The sequence below is a fragment of the Aquarana catesbeiana genome, linkage group LG11, assembly GCF_042186555.1.
Source record: "Aquarana catesbeiana isolate 2022-GZ linkage group LG11, ASM4218655v1, whole genome shotgun sequence".
In the NCBI taxonomy this organism is placed as follows: Eukaryota; Metazoa; Chordata; class Amphibia; order Anura; family Ranidae; genus Aquarana; species Aquarana catesbeiana.
In genome coordinates, this window is record NC_133334.1 from 223,148,459 (window position 1) to 223,175,938 (window position 27,480).

General features: G+C 43.6%; 1 protein-coding gene across 1 annotated transcript; it reads right to left on the minus strand.

The window, feature by feature from the left end:
• Positions 1-118: 118 nt before the first annotated feature.
• NAA40 (N-alpha-acetyltransferase 40, NatD catalytic subunit) lies at positions 119-27,480 on the minus strand. Its single transcript, XM_073605389.1, has 8 exons — positions 27,296-27,480; positions 19,955-20,050; positions 19,818-19,870; positions 16,985-17,080; positions 8,697-8,855; positions 1,930-2,013; positions 526-603; positions 119-444 (listed from the first exon to the last, which is right to left on the minus strand). Exons 1-8 carry the CDS (start codon positions 27,299-27,301, stop codon positions 306-308), a joined length of 711 nt encoding a protein of 236 aa, XP_073461490.1. The 5' UTR covers positions 27,302-27,480; the 3' UTR covers positions 119-305.

Here is a 27,480-nt window from a genome sequence, read left to right on the forward strand (position 1 = left end):
AACAGTTTACATTACAATATAGGTATTTGGGGCACTTAACTGCTTATCAAGTAGCTCTCTATATCCAGTTGCCTGTCATTTATAACTTACATTTCAAAGAGTAGTACTTCACACTGGCTTGTGGATTCAAAGAGAATTTATTTAATAAAAGAACTTGCAAAGGTGCAAGTCAAATGGACGTGCACAAAAGTGCAGTATTGCAACAACACTCAATTTAAAAAAGGGGGAAGAAGAAAAAAAAAAAAAAAAAATTTTTTTGTCCATTTAAAAATCACAAAGATTCACATGTCCATTGAAAGGTATGTTCAATGGCAGCAGCCAGCACATTGTCCTGAATGTGAATGAGAGGCGTCTCCATACTTTGTCTTGCGGCTCAGAATCTCATAAGTGCAATCATCACTGCAGCACCCCGATACACTGGGAGAGGTCTCATCTATCTCAAATCTGATGGGAAAAAAAAAAAGTAAAGAAGGTATAACATTGGGAATAAATATACCAAACATGGGAAGCAGTAATCAGACTTACTGTAAAGCATCTCTGAAGAACTGGTAAGCCCCATGATTGTGTTTAAATACTGTAAGGACCACTTTCTTCATCTGTGTGCTGTGGAGACAGGTAGGAGTAGTGAGGAAAGCTCACAAGAATAAGAAGACAGCTACAAAACAATGGAAGTCTATCGTCACAGGGAAAGACCGTGAACCAGTATGGCAACAGTGTGAAACTGTTATTTTCATACCCAAAAAGAATAAGAGGAAGCCCTCTTCATCATCTTTAATATGACTGCCATCTTTAAATGCTGGCCAAACAGTAATTTTGAACAAAACGAAACAAAAAAAAAAAAAAACACACAACCACTTTTAACCAGCTTCTGACTGCATTGATATACATAATCACATATGTGGCCTGCAACAATTATGTAATTTAGATAATGTTTGATGATAGGATCATTGTTCTAGCTACATGAAATGTGGTTGACATTGCCAAGAGGTTGTCATGTGTATGGCCAGTGTTAGCCTCTGACAGCTGTCAAAGCACATGGTTGGTTAATGCAATAGTAGATTTGTCAATCAAGAAAGTCACAACATTTAATTTGAATAAAATGAAAAGGTTTCAGATTTGTCCCTATGGGTTAGTATACTTTTATTTAAAGGCTCTAAGATGCAGTTAGATTCCACCAACAGCTTCACTCACTTTTCTACATCATACATATAAACTGCATTGACAAAATATGCATATTTACTGGATACAAAGCATATATAGAATATTTGAAAAAGACAGTAGAAGACCCTGCCTTTGCAGACTCACTAAAGGTATGCCAAATTAAAGCTTCCCTTTAAACCATGGGTCTCCAAACTTTCTAAATAAAAAAGGGCCAGTATACTGTGCTTCAAAATGTTAGGGGGGCCAGACTGTGGCCGATGGGAGTAAACAATCACATCTTTGTTATATATGGAGGAATAGTGCCCCCCATCATTGGTGCCAGTTATTAACCTCCATTGTTGGTGGCAGTGGAAGAAGTAGTGTCCCGAGGGGTGGATTAAAACAAAAAATAAAAAAACAAACAAACAAACAAACCAAACAAACACACAGTTTGGAGATCCACTGCTTTAAAACTAAAGCTCTCAGTACACTGGGAAAAAAAAGTTTAACATCTGCACACACACACACACACACACACACACACACACACACACACACACACACACACACACACAGGCAGGCAACAATTTTGGGCCAAACACAGGCCTTTTTCAGTCAAGAGAAACAGATCCATTAGCTGCAAAGATTCAACTGTACACAGAAGGATTGGGGTCTGAAGGATTTGACCATGTTGCAAGGGTCATCAACATTTGTAACGTTCACACAATATAATGAATCAATAGATATACTAAAAGCAGGAGGCACAACAGGTACATTGAATACACTCACCTATTCGCCATCAACTGTAAGATTTGGACCAGAAATTTTCCTACTCCTTTCCTGCGGACACAAACTTCTAACTGTACTTCATAACTGGAAAAAAATAAAAATAAAAAAGGAAGAAGGGGAAGAACAGAGTGGGAAACTAATTAAAATCAGGAAAAGTGTTGATACTGCACAGCTACACAAATAAAAATAAATAAATAATATTTACACTGCAACAAAATACCAAAATGTGATTTACATTGCATTGTACATACAGACCATGTTTTCTAGCAAGTGAAGCCTAGTACACATGGGCCGATGACAGGCAACATTGGCTGGTTTTATTAAATTCGGCTCGTGTGTATGACTGTCTGACAGAAGCTGGATGAGCATCCTGGAAAACTAGCAGCCAACCGGCTCCTGATCAGCGCGAATGATGGAAAGTGCTGATCGGAGTGCTCTTACGCATCGCCCTGTCAGAGCACAACAGCTCAGCAGGGGAGATTGCTGTACTAACGTCGGATCGTTAGTATAGCCGCTCTGACCTGAGCCGACAGGTTTTTTCGCTCAACACCTGAGTGTGTGTGTGAGTGAAAAGGGATGGGTCAAACTAGAACACTGGTTGTAATGCTTAAGCAACTGTAGAAATATTTTTTTAAGAATATTTAATCCAGGTAAATAAAACGTCAATTTATTTTGCTTCACCATTGTGGAGACATTTTTAAATAAAATAATGTACAATTAAAAGTAGAACTATAGGCAAAGCTTCCCCCCCATATTTTGGATAGAGTAAGGGAGGGCTATAACCCCTGTAAGGTTTATTTTTGCAATCTGTGTCCCATTGGGGAGATTTCCCTTCACTTCCTGCCCCAAAGCCAAACAGAAAGTAAAGGGAAATCCCCTTAAAATTAAAGGGAATTTCTTAGGAGCCCCAAGGACACCAAAACTAGTGCCGTCATTCGAGGATTTTCCCTACTTTTCTGGGGACAACCCAAAATTTCGGATGTTCTTTTACTTTCACTGATAATGCAGGACAAATAGAGGGTGAATCTCCCCAATGTGGACACAGACAGCAATAAAAAAACTTGCCACGGGTTCAAATTCATCTCCACTCCATCCAAAACAAAAACAAGTTTTGCCTTTAGTTATACTTTAAAATAAAGATAATTCTGCATTGAACATATTTTTCACAACAGTGCTAGCAAGATAGCAGGTAAACACATAGGGAGAGGGTCCAAAGTCTGTTTTCTCATGCCAGCATTGCTTGTACATACTAGGACACAAAAAAAAAAAAAAAAAAAAAAAAAAAAAAAAAAAGGGGGGCACACAGGAAGTGGTGATGACTGCATGACTGCTGATCCATGACCACCGTGGTCAGAGTGTGTCCCTCCGTCATACGCTGTCTGCTCTCAGCTCTCCCCCTCCTTCCTGCCTGTCATCTCCCTATCTGTCTCTGGCCTCGCCAACCCCCCCCCCCCCTCCCGCCACTATTCTTGTAAAAGAAAAAGCTAACATGGTCACTGCCAGCCCCTCTATTAGAGGCTGGCATAGCACTCTATGCGAGTGGTTTAGAAAAACAAGTGTTCTAAATACCGAATTTCAGCTGTCTTCAGGCCGGTCACGCGACTCGTGGCAGCTTTACAGCTCAGTTGGATGGATTCTGCGGAGGAGACGAATGGCCGCGTGATCTCCCCAGCAGATGTCAGAGGAAGATCACGGCTCCTCCCTCAGAAGACATCCATCGGAGCTGTAAAGTGGTTGCAAGTCAGGTGACCGGCTTGAAGACAGCTGAAATTCGGTATTTAGAACACTATTTTTTCAAAACAACTTCCATAGCGTGCTATGCCAGCCTCTAATAGAGGGGCTGGCATAATTTTAAAGAAATGCCTTAAACACTTTAATGCCTATGGTTGACAGAACCCCAATATTCTGGGACTCCTTGTTCTTGAACCTAAAAATCATGCAAGCCTGCCATCACGCCCATCTGATTCACATTGAAAAAAATAGCGCATACAATATAATGTGTATAATAAATATATATATATTTAATATGCAGTAACGCATTCCAGTACACAAAATAATCTCTAGTTAGGAATCTATAGATCTGCGCTGTTAAATTAAAACATTACAGAAGTCCAATCAGTGAGATTTTCTTCCAGTAGGGGTCTGAATCTTAGGTTTGTGCTATAACTCAGATCCTTCACAGCTTCCTCCCCCTCATCTTACAACACAGCCCTCCCTTTACATCAGTATCCTCAGTGCCTCTTCACATCACAGATGCTTTCTTTTACATCACTGCGCCCCCCTTTACATCTAGCCTCCCCCCCCCTTTTTTTACCTCACAGCCCTCCCATTTAAATCACAGACCCCCCCTCTTTACTCCACGGCATCCCCTTCACATCACAGCCTCCCTCTTTCATTGTAATGCCCGCCTTAACATCACAGTCCTTCAATTTACATCACTGAGCTGCGACTACATAATATCTTTTATGATCATCATCCAATGCATATGAAAGATTCACTTTAAAAAAGGAGTTGTAAAGGCAGAAGGTTTTTTTATCTTAAATGCATTCTATGCATTAAGATAAAAAAAACCTGTGTGTATCAGTGTCCCCAGCACCCCCTAATAAGTTACCTGAGCCCCATTTCTCTCCAGCAATGTCCACAAGTGTCTTAGCTGAGACACAGCAGCAGTGCCATTGGCTCTCACAGCTGTGGCTGTGCCATTGGCTTCTGTGGCTGTCAATCAAAATCAGACAGCCAATTGGGGGAGAGAAGAGGCGGGGCCAGGTCGGGGCTCTGTGTCTGAAAGGATAAACGGAGCTCGGACTTGGCTCCGGAGTCCCCTGTAGCAGGCTGCTGGCTGAGGGTCACTCGATAGGAGGAGGAGGAGGAACCAGGAACAGCAAAGAGGGACCCGAGAAGAAGAGGATCCAGGCTGCTCTGTGCAAAAGAAACTGCACAGAGGAGGCAAGTATAACAAGTTTGTTATTTTTAAACCATTTCCCACCTGACCTATAGCAGATTGACAGACGGAAAGTGGCTCGGTTATCCTGACTGGGTGTCATATGACGTCCAGCAGGATAACATGTTGGCGCGCCCATTGCTAGTGCGGGGTGTCAGTCTGACACACCGCATCTCCGATCGTGGTAAGGAGCCTCTGACAGAGGCTTCTTACCACGTGATCAGCTGTGACCAATCACAGCTGATCATCCCGTGAACCAGAAAGTGCCGGTAAATGGCATTTTTCAGTTCGCGCTGACAGGGAGAGCCGATCGGCAGCTCTCCCTGTCAGAGGGGGGGGGGGGTCTGTGCTGATAATCAGCACATTAATTATTAGCACAGCCCCCCATCAGATGTGCCCATCAGCAGCCAGTGCCCCAATAATAAAGTCTGTCAGTGCCCATCAATTCTACATATCAGTGCCTCCTCAGTGCCCCCCCCAGTGAAGATTTTATGACAAACTAAGAAAAAAAATGTTTTTTCTTTCAAAGATTTGTCTTTAATTTGTTTAGCAAAAAAATAAAAACCCCAGAGGTGATCAAATGCCAAGAAAGCTCTATTTGTGGGAAGAAAATTATAAAAATGTAGTTTGGGTACAGTGTTGCATGACCGCGCAATTGTCCTTCAAAGTGCGACAGCGCTGAAAGCTGAAAATTGGCCTGGGCATGAAGGGGCGAAAGTGCCTGGTATTAAAGTAGTTAAAAGGAGGAAAAAAAAAAAAAACAAAAAAAAAAAAAAACACACCACGAGCCATTACAATCACTTTAAGGACCTAATCAACAAAATTGATATATCGCACTGTATATGGCTTACAAGTGTTCTGAATAGTAACTGCATTTACTTCATGGTGGAAATGCTGGATTTAAACTGCAGTTGCTACAACTAACATTTACTTTCAATTTGTTAAAAATACAATCAAGCTATTCAAAAGATAACTACAGGGGGTGGAAACTTTTTTTTTTTCTATGAAACACAAAGAAGAAGAGCATACCCGTTTAAACTGAAAAGCACCTAAACCAACCCTGTTATTACTCAAAAGTTTCAGAAAGTACCTACAAAATAAGACTGAAAACACTGCTTGCTGCGCCCGGATGCTGCTCTGTTCAGAAACCTTCGCCGTAAAGCCATAGGGAAATTGGCACTTCTGGGAGTGTCAATCTCCTGGGACCCCCTTCAGCCCTCAGTGGTGCCTCCTTCTGGTATTCACATCATTACAGGATAGTGAAATAAAAGTCAGCAGAAACCAGGGAAAGTTGTGGGAGACGCAGGAGATTGTTAACCTTTAAATAGTGTCCATTTTCTGACAGATTTCTACTTAACCACTTCAGGGCACTTTCACCCCCTTCCTGCCCAGGCCATTTTTCAGCTTTCAGCGTGGTCAAACTTTGAATGACAATTGCACGGTCATGCAACACTGTACCCAAACAAAATTAAGACCAACATTTTTGAAAAGAAAAAAAAAAAAAAAAGAAAAAAAAAAAAAAAAAAAAAAAAAAAAAAAAAAAGGGAAGGTTTAGTTTGTCAGTGAATTTTGTAAATAAGTAATTTTTCGCTTTCACTGATGTGCGCTGATGAGGCTGCTGATTGGGTGGCAGTGATGAGGAGGCAGTAATATGCCACACTTATGGGCATTGGTTGGCAGCACTGAAAGCCAGCACTAATGGGCATGGATTGTGCTTTTTTGTAATCAGGGCACTGATCATCAGTGCCCTAAATACTTGTTCTGATGTACCCTGTGAGGAGATGCCGCTGATCGGCTCTCCTCACCACACGCTCTGTCAGTGTGAGGCGATGAGAGCTGATTACCGGCACTTCCTGTATTTACATGTGACCGGCTGTGATTGGACACAGCTGATCACATGGTTAAAGAGCCGTGTGTCAGCGGCTCTTTAAAGAGATCAGGGTCGCGCTGTGTTGCTAGGACGCGGGAGCGGCCGTTTGGGTGCGCCGTCATATGACGTCCACCCAGAACGAGAGCGTCCCTCCGTCATTTGACGGTGGGCGGGAAGTGGTCAAAGTGTAACTAAAAGTGAAACATTTTTTTTTCTTCATTTTGGATAGCTAAGGAGGGTTGAACCCGGTCAGTTTTTTTGTCACCTGTGTCTCATAGGGGAGATGTCCCTTCATTCATTTCCTGTCTTATAGCCAAAACAGGAAGTAAGAGAAGAGAAAACCCCTCCAAAGTGAGGGAATCCCGGTGCATTATCAGAACTCGTGTCCTCATTTGAAGATTTCCCCTTTATTACTGTTCTGATGTCAACCCAAAATGTGGGATTTTTTTCTTACTTTCGATTAAAATGGTAAACAGGACAAATAGAGAGGATCAATCTCCCTAATGGAGGCACAGACAGCAATAAAAACTGACAGATGTTCTAATCCCTCTCCACTGCCTTTACACTTTACCAGAGCGGTTAAATATTTGCATTCCTATTTTGCAGGCAAATTTCCTTTTGAAACATTTGTGTAATGTCAGAGAAACTAACACATAAGTCCAACACAGGCATTATCATCAGGCAACCTTTTCCAAGCGCCACAAATTGTGCCAGTTGAGGTGGCCCTTCCAACTCTCCACTGGTTTGGCGAGCTATTGCACACACAGTGTGGTCCGGCTTCTTTTCCCCCCACAAACCTTCATGGAGAAGCCATCCTTATGCAAGCTACAAACTATGCCCGAGTATATCAACTTGAGTGCATAGGATGGAATAGCGAACTGAACTAGCATAGGTTTCCTGTTCATCTAAAGTCTGCAGTAAGATTCCAAAGTATGCAACCCGTTAACGTGCTTGATGGGCATTACTGAAGATAAAGGCATGGACAGGGCCACAAAAACATTCCTTAGATTACTTTATTTTTATGCACAGAAAATGATAGCATTATTAGGGATGTATACAGATCCTATTAGCCTAAAAGACTGGGAAAAACTAATGACCAACGTCATGCCAATGAACAGAATGACTAGACAGCTAAAGAAAAAAAAAAAAAAAAAAAAAAATTATAAAATTAAAAAGAATATTATGGGCAGAATACATTAGTGGAAATACAAAATACCTCACGAGTGGGATTTTAAAAAGGCAATTGTAAACAATAAAGATTGTATTTTCATAAAAAATTTGAAAATGTATTAGTCAATTTTACATTAGTGGAATACAAATAGAATGTAGACCTTACAGGCACAGCTTATGTCATTTATTCCTAATGCATTTTACAGTGTTAATTGTATTGTTTCTTTCAGAGTTAGTCATTGTGGTCAAGTAAAAAAAAACTACTGCTGGAAGATTAAAAGTACTATTTACAGTATAGTGAATAAGGATTGAAAAGATCTAGATATGTTCTTTGCATAATACATGCACCAATATTCTGTATTGACTTAGATGTACGAATATACATTTTTAAAAAGTCAGCCATAAGTAGTATGCATGTGCAAAGCAAGGGATAGGAAGGATAACTATTGTTAAAAGAAACAAACAGTGAAAACCAATGCACCAACACTATGTCACTGATTTGCTTGCTTTAAACCAGGGGTCTCAAACTGGTGGCCCCCCAGCTGTTGCAGAACTACAATTCCCATGAGGCATTGCAAGGCTGACAGTTATGAGCATGACTCCCATAGGCAGAGGCATGATGGGACTTGTAGCGCCGCAGCAGCTAGAGGGCCGCCAGTTTGAGACCCCTGCGATAAAAGGTGAAACGTCAGTGGCCAGTGTTGGCCATTTCGCATCACTCCTCGGATGTACACAATCGCCATCATGACGTTATCTTAAAGTCATATACATCGGCTACATTCTTACCAATAAAGAACCTCTTCTCCACACTCCACATCAAATCTGAAGTGCACAAAGGCGACGGGGGATCCAAGCTCATCTCTTGCAATAAGATACCAGGCACGCTCATCTGTCAGTTCCTCTCGCTTTTCTCTCTCTTTCCATCCCCATTCACTTTGCTCATAGCTGTAAATCAGAGAAAAAACAAACAAACATTCTATTTAAATATTGCAACTGTAATATCCACTTTCAAACCCAGTAAGCATCCATTTCATTAAGATGATAAAGGTCTAATCAGAGAGTGCATGAGTCTGTCTGTACAAAATATTGTCTATATAAAACAATTGCTGCATTCATAAATCAGCATTTCAATATTGTATATGGCAGCAGTACAACTCCCGTAAACTGGGAAAACTGTTCTATTTATGTATAACTATTATACAGTGCCTTGAAAAAGTATTCATACCACTTTACATTTTCCACATTTTGTCATGTTACAACCAAAAACGTAAATGTATTTTAATGGGATCTTATGTGATAGACCAACACAAAGTGGCACACATTTGTGAAGTGGAAGGAAAATAAATGTTTTTTAAATTTTTTAACAAATCAATATCTGAAAAGTGTGGTGTGCATTTGTATTCTACCCCCTTTACTCTGATACACCCAACTAAAATCTAGTGGAACCAATTGCCTTCAGAAGTCACCTAATTAGTAAATTGAGTCCACCTATGTGTAATTTAATCGCAGTATAAAATACAGCTGTTCTGTGAAGCCCTCAGGAAGTTTGTTAGAGAACCTTAGTGAATAGACAGCATCATGAAGGCCAAGGAACACACCAGACAGGTCAGGGATAAAGTTGTGAAGAAGTTAGGTTATAAAAAAAAAAAAAAGCTGAGTTAGACTTACCGGTAACTCCTTTTCTGAGAGTCTTCCAGGACAGCCCATGAGACCTTGGGCTCCTCCTACCAGGACAGGAAACACGTCACCCCCACCAGATAAAAGGGCGGTCCTCCAGGCCCATGTCAGTATTCTCAAGAACCGTAGGACCCTGCAAAACATATGCATAATACACATAACTTCAGACAATACCGGGTGGGAATCCGGCTGTCCTGGAAGACTCTCAGAAAAGGAGTTACCGGTAAGTCTAACTCAGCTTTTCTCCAAGCGTCTTCCAGGACAGCCCATGAGATGATGAGCCAGAACTTACCAGTCTAGGGAGGGACAACTGCCTGAAGGACCTTACGAACAAACGCCTGCTCCTGAGCTGATAGGAGATCCAGGCGATAATGTTTAATGAAGGTCAAGTAACTGGACCAAGTGGCAGCCCTGCAAATTTGTTCCGGTGAGGCACCAGCCCTCTCAGCCCAAGACGTAGACAAGGCTCTAGTTGAGTGCGCAGTAACAAAAGGTGTAGGGACCTCCCTAATTTTGTAAGCTTCCAAGATGGCTTGCTTTATCCATCTAGCCAATGTGGCTTTAGATGCACTATTCCCCTTGTGAACTCCAGAAAAGAGGACAAACAAGGCATCAGTTTTCCTAAAGGTCTTCGTGACCTCAAGATAGACCAAGAGAATCCTTCTTACATCTAGAAAACTAAATTTTCTTTCTAAGTCGCCCTGTGGCGAACTACAAAAAGGTTGGCAATACAATGTTTTGAGATCGGTGGAATGTACTTGCCACCTTGGGCAAAAAACCTGGATCGGTTCGTAACACAACTCGATCCTCAAAAATCGTGAGGAAGGGCTCCCTAACTGATAGGGCCTGCAACTCACTTACCCTACGAGCTGAGGTAACAGCTATAAGGAACACAGTTTTTAATGTAAGTAATTTAACTGACATACTTTCCAGAGGTTCAAACGGAAATTCTACCAGAGTTTGAAGTACTAGGGACAGATCCCACGTTGGACAACTTCTCACTACTACTGGTCTGGCCCTAGAGATAGATTTGAAAAATCTGACTATAGTGGGATTTTCCAGGAGAGAAAACTGGAGGAACACACTAATAGCTGCCGCCTGTACCTTTAGGGTACTAACAGAAAGACCTTTGTCGACACCCTCTTGGAAAAATTCCAAAATAGACGGAATATCATGAGTTAATCTATCATTTTCAGATAACCATGAGTTAAACCTTTTCCAAACTTTGGAATATATGGCTCTAGTAACTGGCTTCCTGCAATTAACTAGAGTCCTGACTACTTTGTCAGAGAACCCTTGGGCGCTCAGTATCTTTTCTTCAGATACCAGGCCGTCAAGTTTAAGGAAACCACCTGAGGGTGTGATACTGGACCCTGCAATAATAGGTCTTCCCTTTTCGGAAGACTCCACGGAGGCTCTGAAACCAGAGACTGTAGCAGGGAAAACCATGGCCTCTTGGGCCAAAACGGGGCAATTAGAATCAGATCTGTCTCTTCCAGCCGAAACTTCCGGAGGACTTCTGGAATCAGCCTGATTGGCGGAAAGGCATAACATAGGCCTGGAGGCCACGGGTTCGCCAGAGCATCGATCCCCAAGGCTTGGTCTGCCGGGTTCATGGAAAAGAATATCTCCGTCTTGCGGTTGTTTCGGTTTGCGAACAAATCCGCTACCGGATAACCCCATCTCTTGGTGAGGTCTGCAAAGACTTCGGGATGAAGGGACCAGTTGTCTCGGTCTATCCTGTGACTGCTGAGATAATCTGCCAGGCAATTGTTTTTCCCCTTCAGGTGTACAGCAGAAATGGAGGCTAGATTCCCCTCTGCCCATGAAAGGATCTCCTGGGCAATGGACTGAAGCCTCCGGCTTCTCGTGCCTCCCTGCTTGTTGATATACGCGACTGTCGCTATATTGTCTGACAGGATTTGGAGGTTGTGACCCCTGATCTCCATCTGAAAAGACTGGAGGGCTCTCTGGACTGCAAGCAGCTCTCTTTGATTGGATGAGGCCCTTGCCTCCTCTGGGGACCACTCTCCTTGTGCTACTGCATTGCTGAGGTGGCCCCCCATCCCCAGGAACTCGCATCCGTGGTAATCCTTCGGGAAATGGGAAAGGACCATGGGAGACCTCCTGCTAGGTGCTGACCAGCTCTCCACCACCACAGGCTTCTTTTTATCCTGTCGGGAAGCCAGATCCTTGACTCCAGGGACCTTACGTCCCCGTCCCAGTTTCTTAAAAGAAACCTTTGTAACGGACGCTGACGGAGTCTCGCCCATGGTACTGCGGGAAAACATGAGGTCATAAGACCCACTGCCCTCGACACCTGTCTCAGAGAGACCGACTGGTTGGTCTGCAATGTAGACATAGTCTGGAACACTTTGGTAATCTCCTCCTGAGGAAGAAAAACTTTTTGGTTCACGGAGCAAAAATCGTAACCCAGATAAGTTACTTTCTGGGCCGGAATCAAGGACGATTTTTCTTTGTTTATTAGCCAGCCTAGGGACTGTAAGAAGTCCTGTACAGCCTGGAGATCTTCCAACAGCCTTTGGTATGATTTTGCCACTATCAGGAGGTCGTCTAAGTAAGGGATAACCGTTATTGCCTTTAATCTTAGAGGAGCCAGCACTTCCCCCAACACCTTCGTAAAGATGCGTGGGGCTGAGGAAAGACCGAAGGGGAGGGCCTGAAATTGAAAATGTCGGGTCCCCATACCAGTCTTCACTGCCAATCTCAAAAACTTTTGGAAGGCTGGATGGATAGGGATGTGAAGATAAGCATCCCTTAAGTCCAACGTGGCCATAAAGCAGTTTGGGTATAGTAGGTTTTTGATTGTAAAAACCGTCTCCATACGGAAATGCTTGTATCTGATGGACTTGTTTAAGGTCCGGAGATTCAGGATAAGTCGAAACTTTCCTGCTGGCTTTCTGACCACAAATACATGGGAATAGAATCCCTTGCCCCGCTCCGATCGAGGAACAGGAATCAGGACTTTTTGATCTAATAAGTCTCCGATCTGGAGACCCAGAGCCCTTGCTTTCTCCCGATCTTGTGGAGGAAATGTGACCAACAAACGTTCTGGTGGTTGGTGAACAAACTCCAGCCTGTACCCGTTGGTCACTAGGTCCAGGACGAAGGGGCTCAGAGTGACTGCTGCCCACTGTGGGATGAAGGCCCTCAATCTCCCTCCCACCGGGGAACACAAGTCACTGCGGCTTGGCGGGCTGTTGAGGAGGGTTAAATAGCACTCCCCCTTTGCCTCTGCCTTTGTGCCCAGTCCAATGCTTTTTCGGCCTGCTGTCCTTTTCTCTAGGATTCTGTTGCCTGTTTTGGCCACGAAAAAATTTTCCGGCTTTCTGAACTCTCTTTCTCTCTGGAAACGCCTTTTTCTTATCAGCCGTGCGTTCCAGTGCCTCCTGTAGACCTGGGCCAAATAAATGATCACCAGTTAAAGGAAGGCCACAAAGGCGCAACTTGGAGACCGAGTCCCCTGACCAGGTCTTAAGCCAAAGGCTTCTCCTGGCCGAGTTCACTAGAGCCGAAGTCCTGGCTGACATTCTTACCGACTCAGCGGAAGAATCTGCCAAAAAACCCACTGCCTGAAATAGGAGAGGAAAAGACTTTAAAATTTGCTCTCTGGAGGTACCTGCTGACAGATGTGACTGAATCTGAATCAACCAAACCTCCAGATTTCTGGCCACACAAGTGGAAGCCAAAGCTGGTTTCAGGTTTCCAACTGCTGAGTCCCAGGCTCTGTGGAGAAGGATATCCCCCCTCTTGTCCATCGGATCCTTAAGCGTACCCATATCATCAAACGCCAGGTCCGAGTTTTTTGAAACCTTTGAAAGAGGTGCGTCTAACTTGGGATTCTTATTCCATGGCTGCGCAGTGTCCTCATCAAAAGGAAACCTCCTTTTTAGGTTACTGGAGAAGAATGGTTTTCTCTCAGGATTATCCCATTCCAGTTTAATAGTATCAACCAAAGAACTATGAACTGGAAACACTCTTGATTTTCTCTTATGTAATCCTTTATACATAAGATCATGTTTGGATAACTGAACCTCTTCCTCTTTTAATTCAAGGGTAGTATAGATAGCCTTTAATAAGTCATCTACATCCTCCACAGATAACTTAAATCTTGAGCCTCGAGTGGATTCTCTATCTCTGGGCTCTGTATCTGACCCTGATTCTTCCAGAGAAGAACGGGTAGATCTGACCTCAGCCTCAGAGTCTTCACTCTCTGCCTGCTGCGGAGTGCTTACTGACGCCTTCAGTAAAGACGGACTCTCTGCTGGAGTCTGGAGCTTGTCAATAAGCGTTCTAAAAGGAACTGAAGGTGGACGCAAGCTCATCCCTAACAGAAGTAAGCATCTTCTGGCAAGAGGCAACCGGGTCATCCTTTACTAGGCCTTCTATACAGGTGCGACAAACTGCTTTGCTCCATGAGGAGCTCAATTTGTTTGCGCAAACCGCACATTTCCTTTTAAGTGGCTGTGCTTGGGCCTTGTCCTGAGTCTTGGTATGCAAGACAAAATAAATGCCCCACAATGTAATTAAAGCCACACAATCACTCCGTAACACCACGTGCAGGAGGGAGGAAATGTGTCCCCTTACACCCACTACTACAGAGGGGGGAGGGGGAGGGAACACTCACAGGGATAGTAAGGTGGTGACAGAACACCCCAGGCTTACCTGTGAGGTGCTGGTGTTGGGAACTGCATCCGCTGCCTGTGCAGGTACTGCAGGAGGATCCATTCTGCCCCTCTTGGTCATCCACAGCCTGGCTGCTTAACACCAAGAAACACCAGCAGCCAGCGTTCTCTGTTCGCGCCGTTTATGAAGACTGGAACCTTGTCTCCGGCGCCCGATGATGATGTCATATGCCCCGGGAGTAACCCTCTCCAGGCACTTCCTGTGGGCCAGCTTGGAGCGCAATAGCTCCGCCCCCTCGAACGCTGCGGCTTCCTCCATTCCTTGCTCAGATCAGCCAGGCTGTCAGCAGGGAAGGACAACCGAAGCTCAGCTGAGCTAGAGTGCAATGCACTGCGCTAGGGGCACGACCTCACACCGGTCCTGGCCCTCTCCAGGCACTGAGGACAGAGAACAGCAACACAGCCAACCTCCCCAGCAGTGTGCTGCTTCTGGCAGAGGAAGAGGTAAGTGATATGCCCCAGAAAAAGGCCATACAAAGCCCCTGCTTATAAGGCCTATGGGAGCAGGTTCCATGAACATGTTACCCCCCCGTCCGGAGGAAACACAAATAACTGACATGGGCCTGGAGGACCGCCCTTTTATCTGGTGGGGGTGACGTGTTTCCTGTCCTGGTAGGAGGAGCCCAAGGTCTCATGGGCTGTCCTGGAAGACGCTTGGAGAAAAATATCCCAAGCTTTGAACATCTCACGGAGCACTGTTCAATACATCACCTGAAAATGGAGAGTATGGCACAACTGCAAACCTACCAAGACATGGCCGTCCACCTAAACGGACAGGCTGGGCAAGGAGAGCATTAATCAGAGAAGCAGCCAAGAGGCTCATGGTAACTCTGGAGGAGCTGCAGAGATCCACAGCTCAGGTGGGAGAATCTGTCCACAGGACAACTATTAGTTGTGCACTCCACAAATCTGGCCTTTATGGAAGAGTGGTAAGAAGAAAGCCATTATTGAAAGAAAGCCATAAAAAGTTTCGTTTGCAGTTTGCGAGAAGCCATGTGGGGGACACAGCAAACATGTGGAAGAAGGTGCTCTGGTCAGATGAGACCAAAATTGAACTTTTTGGCCTAAAAGCAAAACGCCATGTGTGGCAGAAAACTAACACTGCACATCACTCTAAACACACCACCCCCACTGTGAAACATGGTGGTGGCAGCATCATGTTGTGGAGATGCTTTTCTTCAGCAGGGACAGGGAAGCTGGTCAGAGTTGGTGGGAAGATGGATGGAGCCAAATACAGGGCAATCTAAAAAGAAAACCTGTTAGAGTCTGCAAAAGACTTGAGACTGGGGCGGAGGTTCACCTTCCAGCAGGACAACAACCCTAAACATACAGCCAGAGCTACAATGGAATGGTTAGGTCAAAGCATATTCATGTGTTAGAATGGCCCAGTCACAGTCCAGACCTAAATCCAATTGAGAATGTGTTGCAAGATTCGAAAATAGCAGTTCAGACGTTCTCCATCCAATCTGACAGAGCTTGAGCTATTTTACAAAGAAGAATGGCCAAAAATGTCACTCTCTAGATGTGCAAAGCTGGTAGAGACATCCCAAAAAGACTTGCAGCTGCAATTTCAGCGAAAGGTGGTTCTACAAAGTATTGACTCAGGGGGTGCTGAATACAAATGCACGACACACTTTTCAGATATTTGTAAAAAATGTTGAAAACCATTTATCATTTTCCTTCCACTTCACAATTATGTGCCACTTTGTGTTAGTCCATCACAAAAAATCCCAATAAAATACATTTACATTTTTAGTTGTAACATGACAAAATGTGGAAAATTTCAAAGGGGTGTGAATACTTTATCTGTGTCAGCTGCTGCCCCACCACAGTGCAGATGCACCTTTTTTATTTCTAAAAAGGAACACTGTTAACTCCTGTGATGCTGGGAGTGAGCCTCTAAGGGCTGCAGTGTGCTGAAACTTGACCAGGAGACCTCAGCACAAACTGGTGGTAAATTTGGCCTTCAAAAAGATGGGAGTGAATAGTCATAATAAAAAGTCATCACTGCTTAACCTACGGACAGTGCAACTTTGCATGATTAAATTTACAATCTCACACAGGAAACTGATAGTGATGACAATTTGCATATTATTGATTTAATCAATTTAATACTTCTGGGTTTTTCCTCCCTAGATACCCACTGTTTATAGGTCTTCCCTTTGCCTTTCAGACCTCCTTTCTTAACCAGACCATACACTTATTGAAAATGTGTTTGGTTCAGCAAAGATCAGCTGAATTCCGATCATTATGTAGAAGTCCCCCTGGACAGAAGTCAACTGCAAAACTTTCTCTTTCTGTCCATCAACACAAGGAGAGGGAACATCCATCCCACTGTCCATCAAGGTAAGGGGGGTTTGGGGCACTTCTCCCACTGACCACCAATGTAAAGGGGTTGAGAGATCCTTCTTCCAGTGACCACCAAAGGTACAACTTGTTGATAAGACCAACGTTCTGTTAATATTTTTAGCTGGAAATGGAGTTTCCTAAAATAAACATTTTTCAAAGGATTCCTAAGTAAAAAGGTTGCTCTAGGCAGTTCTTGAGTTTGTTTTACAGAATGTCAGAATAAGACTTTGAAGCTCAAAATCTAGGATTGCATCAGGAATGGTAACATGTCTGTATGACTGACAGAAACTATAGCAGGAAAATCTGAACCTAGTGAAATAACAGTGTGATTATTACACTTACAGCAGCTGCATATTTGTCTTTGTGAGTTCAAATGCCCAGTCAAGAGTCTTCTGGTCCAAATCTGTTACTTTGCTGCATTCAATTGTCAGATTCAACCTGATAGGGTAAAGAATATAAAGAGCTCCTATTCAAGTGCAGTAAGTCAGAGCAATCAAGTAGAATCTATTGTATACAGGTTTAGTCACCAAAGGATCACTTCTAAGCAGGTAGTCTGTATATAAAAGAAAAAAAAAAAAAAAAAAAAAAAAAACCAAACAACTAATATTGTTATCTTTCCAGCAGCTTATGTGTTACAGCTGCTGAGAAAAAAAAAAAAAAGTGTAACTGTGGCTTTTCAAGATTTCAAACCTTCAGGTGGGTTGAATACCTGCTAGCCCCCAACCCCCCCTTCAGCTGTGGTTCCTCCTGCCAGCTCTTATGTTCTATAGTAATGTCCACTATAATGAGCCTCTAGGAGGAAGCACAATGTGTAGCAGGAGAGAAGGTATTCTACACACCCAGTAGGGTGTACAAATGGTATGTGGGAAAGGTAAGTGCAGTTGCGCTCATACGTTTACATACCCTGGCAGAATTTATGATTTCTTGGTCATTTTTCAGAGAATATGAATAACACAAAAACATTTCTTTCCCTCATGGTTAGTGTTTGGCTGAAGCCATGTATTACCAATCAACTGTGTTTACTCTTTAAATCATAATGGCAACAGAAACTACCCAAATGATCCTGATCAAAAGTTTACATACCCTGGTGATTTTGGCCTGATAACATGCACACAAGTTGACAAAAAGGGGTTTGAGTGGCTATTAAAAAGGTAACCATCCTCACCTGTGATCTGATTGCTTGTAGTGTGTGTGTGTGTGTGTGTGTGTGTGTGTGTGTGTGTGTGTGTGTGTGTGTGTGTGTGTGTGTGTGTGTGTGTGTGTGTGTGTGTGTTCAATGTGTTTCTGGACTCTTGACAGACCCCTTGCATCTTTCATCCAATGCTGTACTGTGAAAAGCAAAAGAACTGTCAAAGGATCTGCGGGAAAAGGTAGTTGAACTGTATAAAACAGGAAAGGGATCTAAAAAGATATCCAAGGAATTGAGAATGCCAATCAGCAGTGTTCAAACTCTAATCAACAAGTGGAAAAATGAGGGGTTCAGTTGAAACCAAATCACGGTCAGGTAGACCAACTAAAATTTCAGCCACAACTGCTAGGAAAATAGTTTGGGATGCAAAGAAAAACCCACAAATAACTTCAGGTGAAATACAGGACTCTGAAAACATGTGGTGTGGCTGTTTCAAGATGCACAATAAGGAGGCACTTGTAGAAAGATGGGCTGCATGGTCAATTTGAGAAGAAAGCCATTACTACGCAAATGCCACAAAGTATCCCGTTTACAATTCGCCAAACAGCACAGAGACAAGCCTCAAACCTTCTGGCACAAAGTCATTTAGAGTGATGAGACCAAAATTGAGCTTTTTTGGCCAAAACCATAAACGCTTCATTTGGAAAGGAGTCAACAAAGCCTATGATGAAAAGGTACAGAAGTGGATCGCTGATGTTTTGGGGATGTGTGAGCTACAAAGGCACAGGAGGAAATTTGGTCAAAATTGATGGCAAGATGAATGCAGTATGTTATCAAAAAATACTGGAGGAACATTTGCATTCATCAGCCAGGAAGCTGCACATGGGACGTACTTGGACATTCCAATATGACAATGATCCAAAACACAAGGCCAAGTTGACCCGTCATTGGCTACAGCAGGATAAAGTGAAGGTTCTGGAGAGGCCATCTCAGTCTCCTGACCTCAATGTCATTGAGCCACTCTGGGGAGATCTCAAAAACATGCAGTTCATGCAAGACAGCCCAAGAATTTACAGGAACCGGAGGCTTTTTGCCAAGAGGAATGGGCAGCTTTACCATCTGAGAAGATAAAGAGCCTCATCCACAAATACCACAAAAGACTTCAAGCTGTCATTGATGTTAAAGGGGGCAATAAACGGTATCAAGAACTGGGGTGTGTAAACTTTTGATCAGGGTCATTTGGGTAGTTTCTGTGGCCATTATGATTAAAAAAAAAAAAAAAAAAAAAAAAAAAAAAAGAAGGAGTAGACACAGTTGATTAATAAATGGCTTCAGCCAAACACTAACCATGAGTGAAAGAAAAGTTTTTGTGTTATTCATAATCTCAGAAAAATGGCCAAGAAATCAAACTCTGCAAAGGTATGTAAACTTATGAGCACAACTGTATATTCACCCTAAAGTAGAACGATAAGCAAAACTTTTTTTATTCATTTTGCATAGAGCAAGGAAGGATTAGCACCCCTGTAAGATTTTTTTTCGCCATCTGTGTCCCACTGGGGAGATTTCACTTCATTTCCTGTCCCATAGCCAAACAGGAAGTGAGAGGACATCCCTGCAAATTAAAGGAATTACTTGGGGACCCCCATTTTATCAGAACTAGTGTCCCCATTTTAAGATTTCCCCTCTATTACTGTTCTGGGGACAGCCGAAAATTTAGGATTTTCTTTTACATGTAATGATGGTAAACAGGACAAAGAGAGGGTGAACCTCCTTAACCACTTGCTGACCGCCCGCCGTCGTTATACATCAGCTGTTTGAAGTGGAATATCGTTATGGCAGCAGCTAGCTGCCATAACCCCAGTATCCACTTCTAATCCCTCTCAACGCTATCCAAAAAAGGGAAGAAGTTTTGCCTTTAGTTATACTTTAATGTGAGTGAATTCAGTTTGCTGAACTTTAAATAAAAAAGCACATAGCCCTATTCAGTTAAGAGATCTGATTTCTATCTCCTATATTACGTTATTTGCCAAATGCTTTTTATCTTACCCATTCCTGTCAAATTTCTTAAAAACTGGGAATGCACCAAGTGGGTCTCCAAGCTATGAAGAGAAAATGACAAAGACATTAAAAAATAAGACAAGCAACTTAAAAACCTCAGATTCATATACAGAGATGGCAGTTACCTGGTTGGCGGCTTGCACCTTAGCCAGCACGGCAGCCATGGCTGCACGCTCCTCTTGGCGCTTCTGCTTCTTCTCTTTCGCTCTTACAGATTTTCGCTAAGACACAAATGAAAAATAGCGTAAACATATCATTTGAAATTAATGTAAAAAATGGCTGCGATAAGTAATAGTGTGTTTGAAGTCTATGTAAACCCATGTGCACCAGTTTACCCATATGTGAAGTGAATAAATGCATACAAATACTGGTCTGTATATCACAGCATTTCAATTATTGCAAATACCTATGTATTTTCTTCTTTACTGAGGTTGCCTGATCATTTTTCGGTTCCTCCACATTGCACTGTCTGATATGTGGGCACTAGGAGACGGGTCCTGCAGATGCTGCAATGTTTTCCCGTCCCTTGTCTGATCCACACAGAGCCGACAGGTGCTCTTGCAGTCACGTGGATACATAGAAATAGTATCTTTTAAAAACTTTTTATAACTATTATTAAAATAATGCATATTTTAAAGTACATTTAGTGATAAATAGGATGCTTTCATTTTGCTTTTGGATACTTACCTTGCAATCCCGCGAAGAACGCCGCTGCTTTATTTAGTTTTGGATCTGACAGCCAGGCTCCATGGCTATCAATCCTCAGCTGAAACCACCCTGCAAGGCATTCAAGAGTGTCTATGTGGGGCAGTGCTAGCTCACAGGAAAAGAGGAAGCCATGGCTATAGACCTGTTACCTAGAGATCAAACAGGAGCATGCTCAGACAGGGTGGCAACGCTGAAGACTGGGGATCGACTTACAAAGCGTTGCCGATCTCAGGAAGGAAGTACTGGCAGGATCACCAGATATTTACTATAATATCTTTCAAATAAAAGGAAGAGCACACACAGTTCAAAAAAGAAAAATGTTTTTAAGCCTCTGCTGAAAAATTAATTTTCTGGTTTAATGAGACTATAAAAAGGATTAGTTCTTCTAAATGGATACTACCTATAGGTGGTATCAGGTGGGCTGAGTCATTCTCTGGCCTCATAACTTTTGGAGCCTCTGGTGGTTTTACTTCCCCCTTGCTATTGCTCTTAGCTCTGGTCCCAACCAGCCTACAGGTCTGGATGTTCTTACTCCTGCTGCTGCAGTCTGAATAATAAATATGCAAGGTACACTGAACCCAACAGAAAGAGCAGTATCCCCTAATGGTTATGGCGGGTTAGTCAAGGAGAGAGATCTCAGTTCTTGACTGCATGATGAGATACATTGTAAAACATGATATATCCACCAGTGAACTAACTAATGAAGCAGTCTTGGGTGGACCAACCCTTTAAAAAAATAAAATAAAAACGGTTTCTAAATCATATCTTAAGCCTCGTACACACGATCAGATTGTTGGCAGGGGATTGTCTGTTGGCTTAGAATCTGACCCTTAGTACATTCCTTTTGACAATTGTTGTCCAACTTTCTGCCAACACATGTTGGATGACAGGCTAGTAAATTTTCGGTGGACAACGGTTGGTTGTCAGATTTTCTGATGGTCAGTACACAAGTCCTTCACACAAAAGTACAAACACGCATGCTCGGAATCAATGCTCACCAAAACACGAAATTAGCAGAAGGGGCCCAAAGGGTGGTGCCCAAGAGCTGAAATTCCTCGTAGTACGTCACTACATTCCTGTTTGTTGGCCGACAATTGTGTACCGTTAGTACACAAGACAAGATCCAGGTACACGCCTTTTTTAAAAAAAAAAACAGACGCTCGGTTGGCCAACAATCACATCGTGTGCACAAGGCTTTAGGTCCCTTTCACATGGGTGATCTGATCAGGTCTGCCTACCAGTTTTTCAGGTGGAACTGATTGAAAGGTCTATGCATACCTATGTAAAGGCGGGTGTTAAAGGACTCTTGTCTGTTTACAGCTGCCTACCTCTTTGATCAGATGATCCAGTCTGCTAAGGGGGGAAAAAAAAAAAAACAAACACAGAAAGGGATCCCTCCTCTTTCGTTTAGGCGGATTGGATTGGAGGATAGTCAGTTGTAAACAAACAGCAGAGTCCATTTACTCTCAGCCACCCATAGAGATATGTCATCTGCCTGCTCTGCTCTGATTAGTTTGGGATCTGTGAGCTGATCGGAATGGAATCCACCTCATGTGAAGACGGTGTTATGTGAACCTTTTAATGCCTATCTTGATAAGAGGAGAATTCAACTGCACAATAAAGATGGCAGAAGACTGGCACCCAGAAGAAACCAGGGAAAAGATGACAGCATCGGACCGTTTAAGCAGAGGTAAGTATTATGGACTTTAGTTCCACATTTAGGTTAGGTTCACAACATTCGTAGTGGGAACTCGCGTTCCTGCTCGCAGTTTTTTTTTCCTTTTGGGTGTATTGGAGCGTTTTGGCTCATCACACATAGGGCAGTCTATTCACTTGAATGGGCTGCCCTATATGTGACAAACGCTCCAAAGAAGCGCCAAGAGCGTAATATTGGAACGGAACATGGCAGGTTTTTTCACCACAGGTTTGCTACGCAATAAAGCGCATGGCTGCTACCCACTTTTGGGGTTCCGTTAATTAATGGCACACGTTTGCAGTGCATTTACAGAACACACATTTTCTGTGCACTTTGTGGCATGTTCCAAAAACGCCAACTGTGAATGGAGTCCAAGTTCCTGTTTACACCAGATGTGCTGGGCAGACTTTCCACAAGACAGTCTCCCAACACATAGACAAAGCAAAAATCCATGTTCCCCATTATATCTGTTCACACCACTGCACTGTGGTGATGTTGGGTGAAAATAATATAGCTTGCAGTACTCTTTTTCAGCACAGCGTGTAACAATTCACCACATCACACCGCAGCTAATAGAACTTATAGGCTAAGTTAATCTTTTCTAAAAAATAGAATACAGTCAAGGGGCACAGGAGATAGTAAAAGACTGAGGCTGTCATTTGTTTACCAATTTTATTCTCATACCTGTAGACCATTTGTACCTCCCCGGAAGCCTGGCTGAATAACTCCCAGTTAGCAAACCCCATTTCCTGCCCTGTTGCTAGTGTGTGAAAAACGTTGGGGTGCTCACTCCCAGCATTACAGGCCTGAAAAACAACAGCAACAAGGCAGGACATGGGGTTTGCTAGCAGTGAGTTATTCAGCCACATTTCCAGGGAGGCCCAAATGGCCAACAGCTATGACAATAAAATTAATACACATTTTACAAAGCTGCAGTTTTTTTTAGCATTTGCTGGGGCCCCTCGATTTTTTTTTTTTCAGAAAAAGTAAAGAAAGGTGAACCCAAGTATGTACGTTTAGAGCTCATTTACACAGAGAAAAAAATGCTGGCTTAAGATGCATACTTCTGTTTTGTTCGCATCACTATAGTAATCAATGAGCCCATACACACAGCTTCCAAAAATGTGCGCTGCATAAAAAAAAAAAGAAAAGAAAAAAGGTGGGACATAGCTGCAGATTTTGTGTGCTAAGATCTGGAGATTTTATCGGTGTACGCACATACATGGGTACTTTAGACCAGTGGTCATCAACCCTGTCCTCAGGGCCCACTAACATGCCAGGTTTGCAAGATAACTGATAATACATCAAAGGTGATATCCTTCGCTGCTCAGGAATTGCAGTATTCTAGTCTGCATCTCCCCAAGGTAATACATAAAGCCTGGCCTGTTATTGGGCCCTGAGGACAGGGTTGATGACCACTGCTTTAAACCCCTTTCACACTGGGGCGCTTTGCAGGTGCTACAGCGCTAAAAATAGCGCCTGCAAAGCGCCCTGAAAGAGCCGCTCCTGTCTCTCCAATGTGAAAGGCCAAGGGCTTTCACACTGGAGCGGTGCACTGGCAGGACGCTAAAAAAAAAAAAAAGTCCCGCTAGCAGCATCTTTGAAGGAGCTGTGTGTAGACCTCTCTTGTCCATTGAAATCAATGGGCAGTGTGGCTATACCACCGACAAAGCACTGCTGCAGCAGCGCTTTGCGGGTGGTTTTAACCCTTTCTCGGCCACTAGCGGGGGGTAAAAGTGCCCCGCTAGCAGCCGAATAGCACTGCGAAATTGGCGGTAAAGCACCGCTAAAAATAGCGGCGCTTTACTGCCGACACACCCACCGCCCCAGTGTGAAAGAGGCCTTAGGTGCGTATTTTACACAGAATTTTCTAGCTCTGCCAGGAAGAACTTTATCTTCATGCAGAAAATACACATATGCTGTGTGAATGAGCCCTTTGGCTTGAATAATTCTTACAATTACTTTAGGTGTATATGCATTTACACCCATAAAATTTGCAGATATAGGTTTCTAGATGCAGCTGTGTGTATGGCCTCATTGATTACCATTGCGCTGCATACAAAATTATATGCATCTAGTCGCCCATGTGAATGAGCCCTTAAGCAGACCTTGCATCAAAAATCTAATTACCACTAGGGAAAGCCCCACCCCATGTAAAAATATTAGAAATAAAAAAAAAAAGTGGGGAAAACAAAAAAAAAAAAAAAAAATGTATTTGCCTCCCCCCCCTTGCCTAAGCACAAACGACATCACTGTTCAGAAGATCATCAACCCAAGAGTGACATTACTGACCCCTAGGCAGATTCCACACCTTTATTTTTAACCAATTTCTCTATCCCCCCTCTACACCTTTCTATAAAGAGGGGGCTGTACTAAATACCAGTGCCCTCCAGAGAACAACACACAATCTTCTGTGCTCAAATATGGTACCCAAATTGCGAATGGACACTCTATTCCAGACATCCTGGGTCCACCAACACAGTCTCAGATCTCAGAAGTTCAATACACCTTACTGCCCTCCTCAGACAGGGGTGGTCCAGAGGCACTACATACAGAAAAACAAAAAAGCAGGCGCACCAGCCTAGTGCATTAACATAGGACATCATTTACGGATTTAAGTTTAAAATAGGTGGTTGTACTCACAAACAGTCATAAGAATAAAGCTCATTAAAAGCATCCAGGGAAAGGATGACCACAACCACTGTACATGCCTCCAGATGGACCCACAACCACTGTACATGCCTCCAGATGGACCCACAACCACTGTACATGCCTCCAGATGGACCCACAACCACTGTACATGCCTCCAGATGGACCCACAACCACTGTACATGCCTCCCAATGGACTGGGAAGATGCTGCAAAAGCCTGCAGAGGCTGACGGGTTTCAAAAGTGCAGCAACTTTCCAGCTATCTGGAGGCAGGTGTAGTGGTTCTGGTTGCTTTTTATCTGAATATTTGTGATGAGCCTTATAAATCGGGTACACACAGCCAGTTGGGGGAAGAAGAAAAAAAAAAAAGCCAACATTCAACCCGTGCATATGTTGGTCTGTCCGACATAAGCCAGCCAGTTTGGCCAGCTTCTGGCCGACGCAGGGTGGATGAAAGATCAATGTTTTTTTAAAGGAGGAATATATTTTAATAAAATGCTTTTTTTGTAAAATCTATCTAAAGATAGCTTTCTATTTAAGATACATTAATAATTTAGTTTATTCAGCATGAAATGGAACTTAGTTATGCAGCATGAGGCTGTATATTCTGCAATAGTTACATTTTTTTTGTAAACTCATTCAATGAATTCAAGCTCTGCAAGCTGAGATAACATGCACTGCATTGATGCATTCACACGTTTTCACAGTAACCATGAGATAAAAACAAAATTCAGGAATATTCCTTTATCCCATTGTTTTGCAAATCTATGTACACTACAAACTGTATGATTGAATCGGTTTGAATATGGCTGTTTTACTAACCTGAGAGCTTATTCTAAATAGGAAACCTTAACTGTGTTTGCAAATATTAAATATTCTAACTACCAGCAGGAATAAGTCCTTACATTTAAAGAGAGCCTGTCATTTCAGATCCATCATGGCAGCCCCTGTTAATGGGCATTGGCTCACCTGCTGCTGCCACGTCCCTCACCTTGTTGTGTCACTGCCGCATCACCAGCCGTCCCATTAAAGTGAATGGGACTGTCGATGAATCAACAGCGGGTCAGAAGAGGAGCTGCTGCGGGACAGAGATGACAGTTGCTCTTTAAAAATTACGATTTAAAATCGAGTTGATTTAAATCAAGCCTTTTTACTAGTGATTTAAATCATTAATTTAAATAATGATGACCCTGGTCGGACGTGCATGCTGGAAAACCAGCAGCTGACCAACCCCCGATCAGCACTCTCAGCTAATGGCAGAGAGCGCTGATCAGGGTGTTCTGGCGGGACACACACAACAGCTCAGCTGGGGGGGAAAAAAAAAAATCGCTGTAGTAACTTTGCACAGTGACTGCAGTGGCTCCAACCGGAGCTGTCAGTTTCTTTTCGTTCAACCTTCTGGGTTGAACTGAAAAAAAAAAAAACACACACACACACAACACTTATACAGTGTATGGTTGCACATTTGTTGCCGGAAAAGAAACTCATGCCACAATCGCATTGCGTTCGGGGTGCTATTAGAGAACAATGGCACCCGAAAGCGAGTTGCACGTTCTGCAGCGAGTTGGGATTGCGGCAATTCTGCCCACAATGCTGAATCGCAAGATGTGAATGGGGTCTCAATGGCACCACATGCATGAGGTGGGTTTTTTTGCACATTCTGGAACATGCAGATGTAAATGCAGCCTTAAGGGACCATCACCATACACAGGTCCACTGGGCAGTGGACCTGTGTATGCCCAGTGTTCCTGTGTATGCCCTGTGTCTGGGCAGTGTATGCCCTGTGTTCCTGTGTATGCCCAGTGTCTGGGCAGTGTATGCCCTGTGTCTGGGCAGTGTATGCCCAGTGTTCCTGTGTATGCCCCGTGTCTGGGCAGTGTATGCCCAGTGTTCCTGTGTATGCCCCGTGTCTGGGGGGCAGTGTAGGCTTAGTGTACCAGTGTATGCCCTGTGTCTGGGCATACACAGGTCCACTGCACATACACTGCCCAGACACGGGGCATACACAGGAACACTGGGCATACACTGCCCAGACACGGGGCATACACAGGAACACTGGGCATACACTGCCCAGACACGGGGCATACCCTGGTACACTAAGCCTATACTTCCCAGACACAGGACATACACAAATCCACTGCCCACACACAGGCTACAAAGGCCACAGCTAATGAACTTGCAGCCACTCCTGGTATTCTGCCCACACAGGAGGAAGCCAGGCACACAACTTTTTGTTGCTTCCCCTCTCATATATCCTTCACTCAGGAAAGTTGTACCCCCCAGTCCCCAGACCCAGTGCCCTCTACCCACTCCACATTCTGCCGGCACCCATCCATTCATCAATCACAGCCCAGCAACTACCCCCGCCCGCCCCGAATCTCTCCATCTACCCAGCCCCTCCCTCCTCCTCACCCCCATGACGTAGCTGATGACATAAGACACTCAGTCCCGGTTCGGTTCGGTGCTGGAGGGGCAGATAGAAAAGCAAGAGGGCAAGTCCTAATGATATCATCACGCACGGTGCCCAGCACGCCCCCTCAGCAGCTCCCCCGACTGATTAGAAAGCGGTGGAACGCACGTGAGCTGCGTGTGCGCTC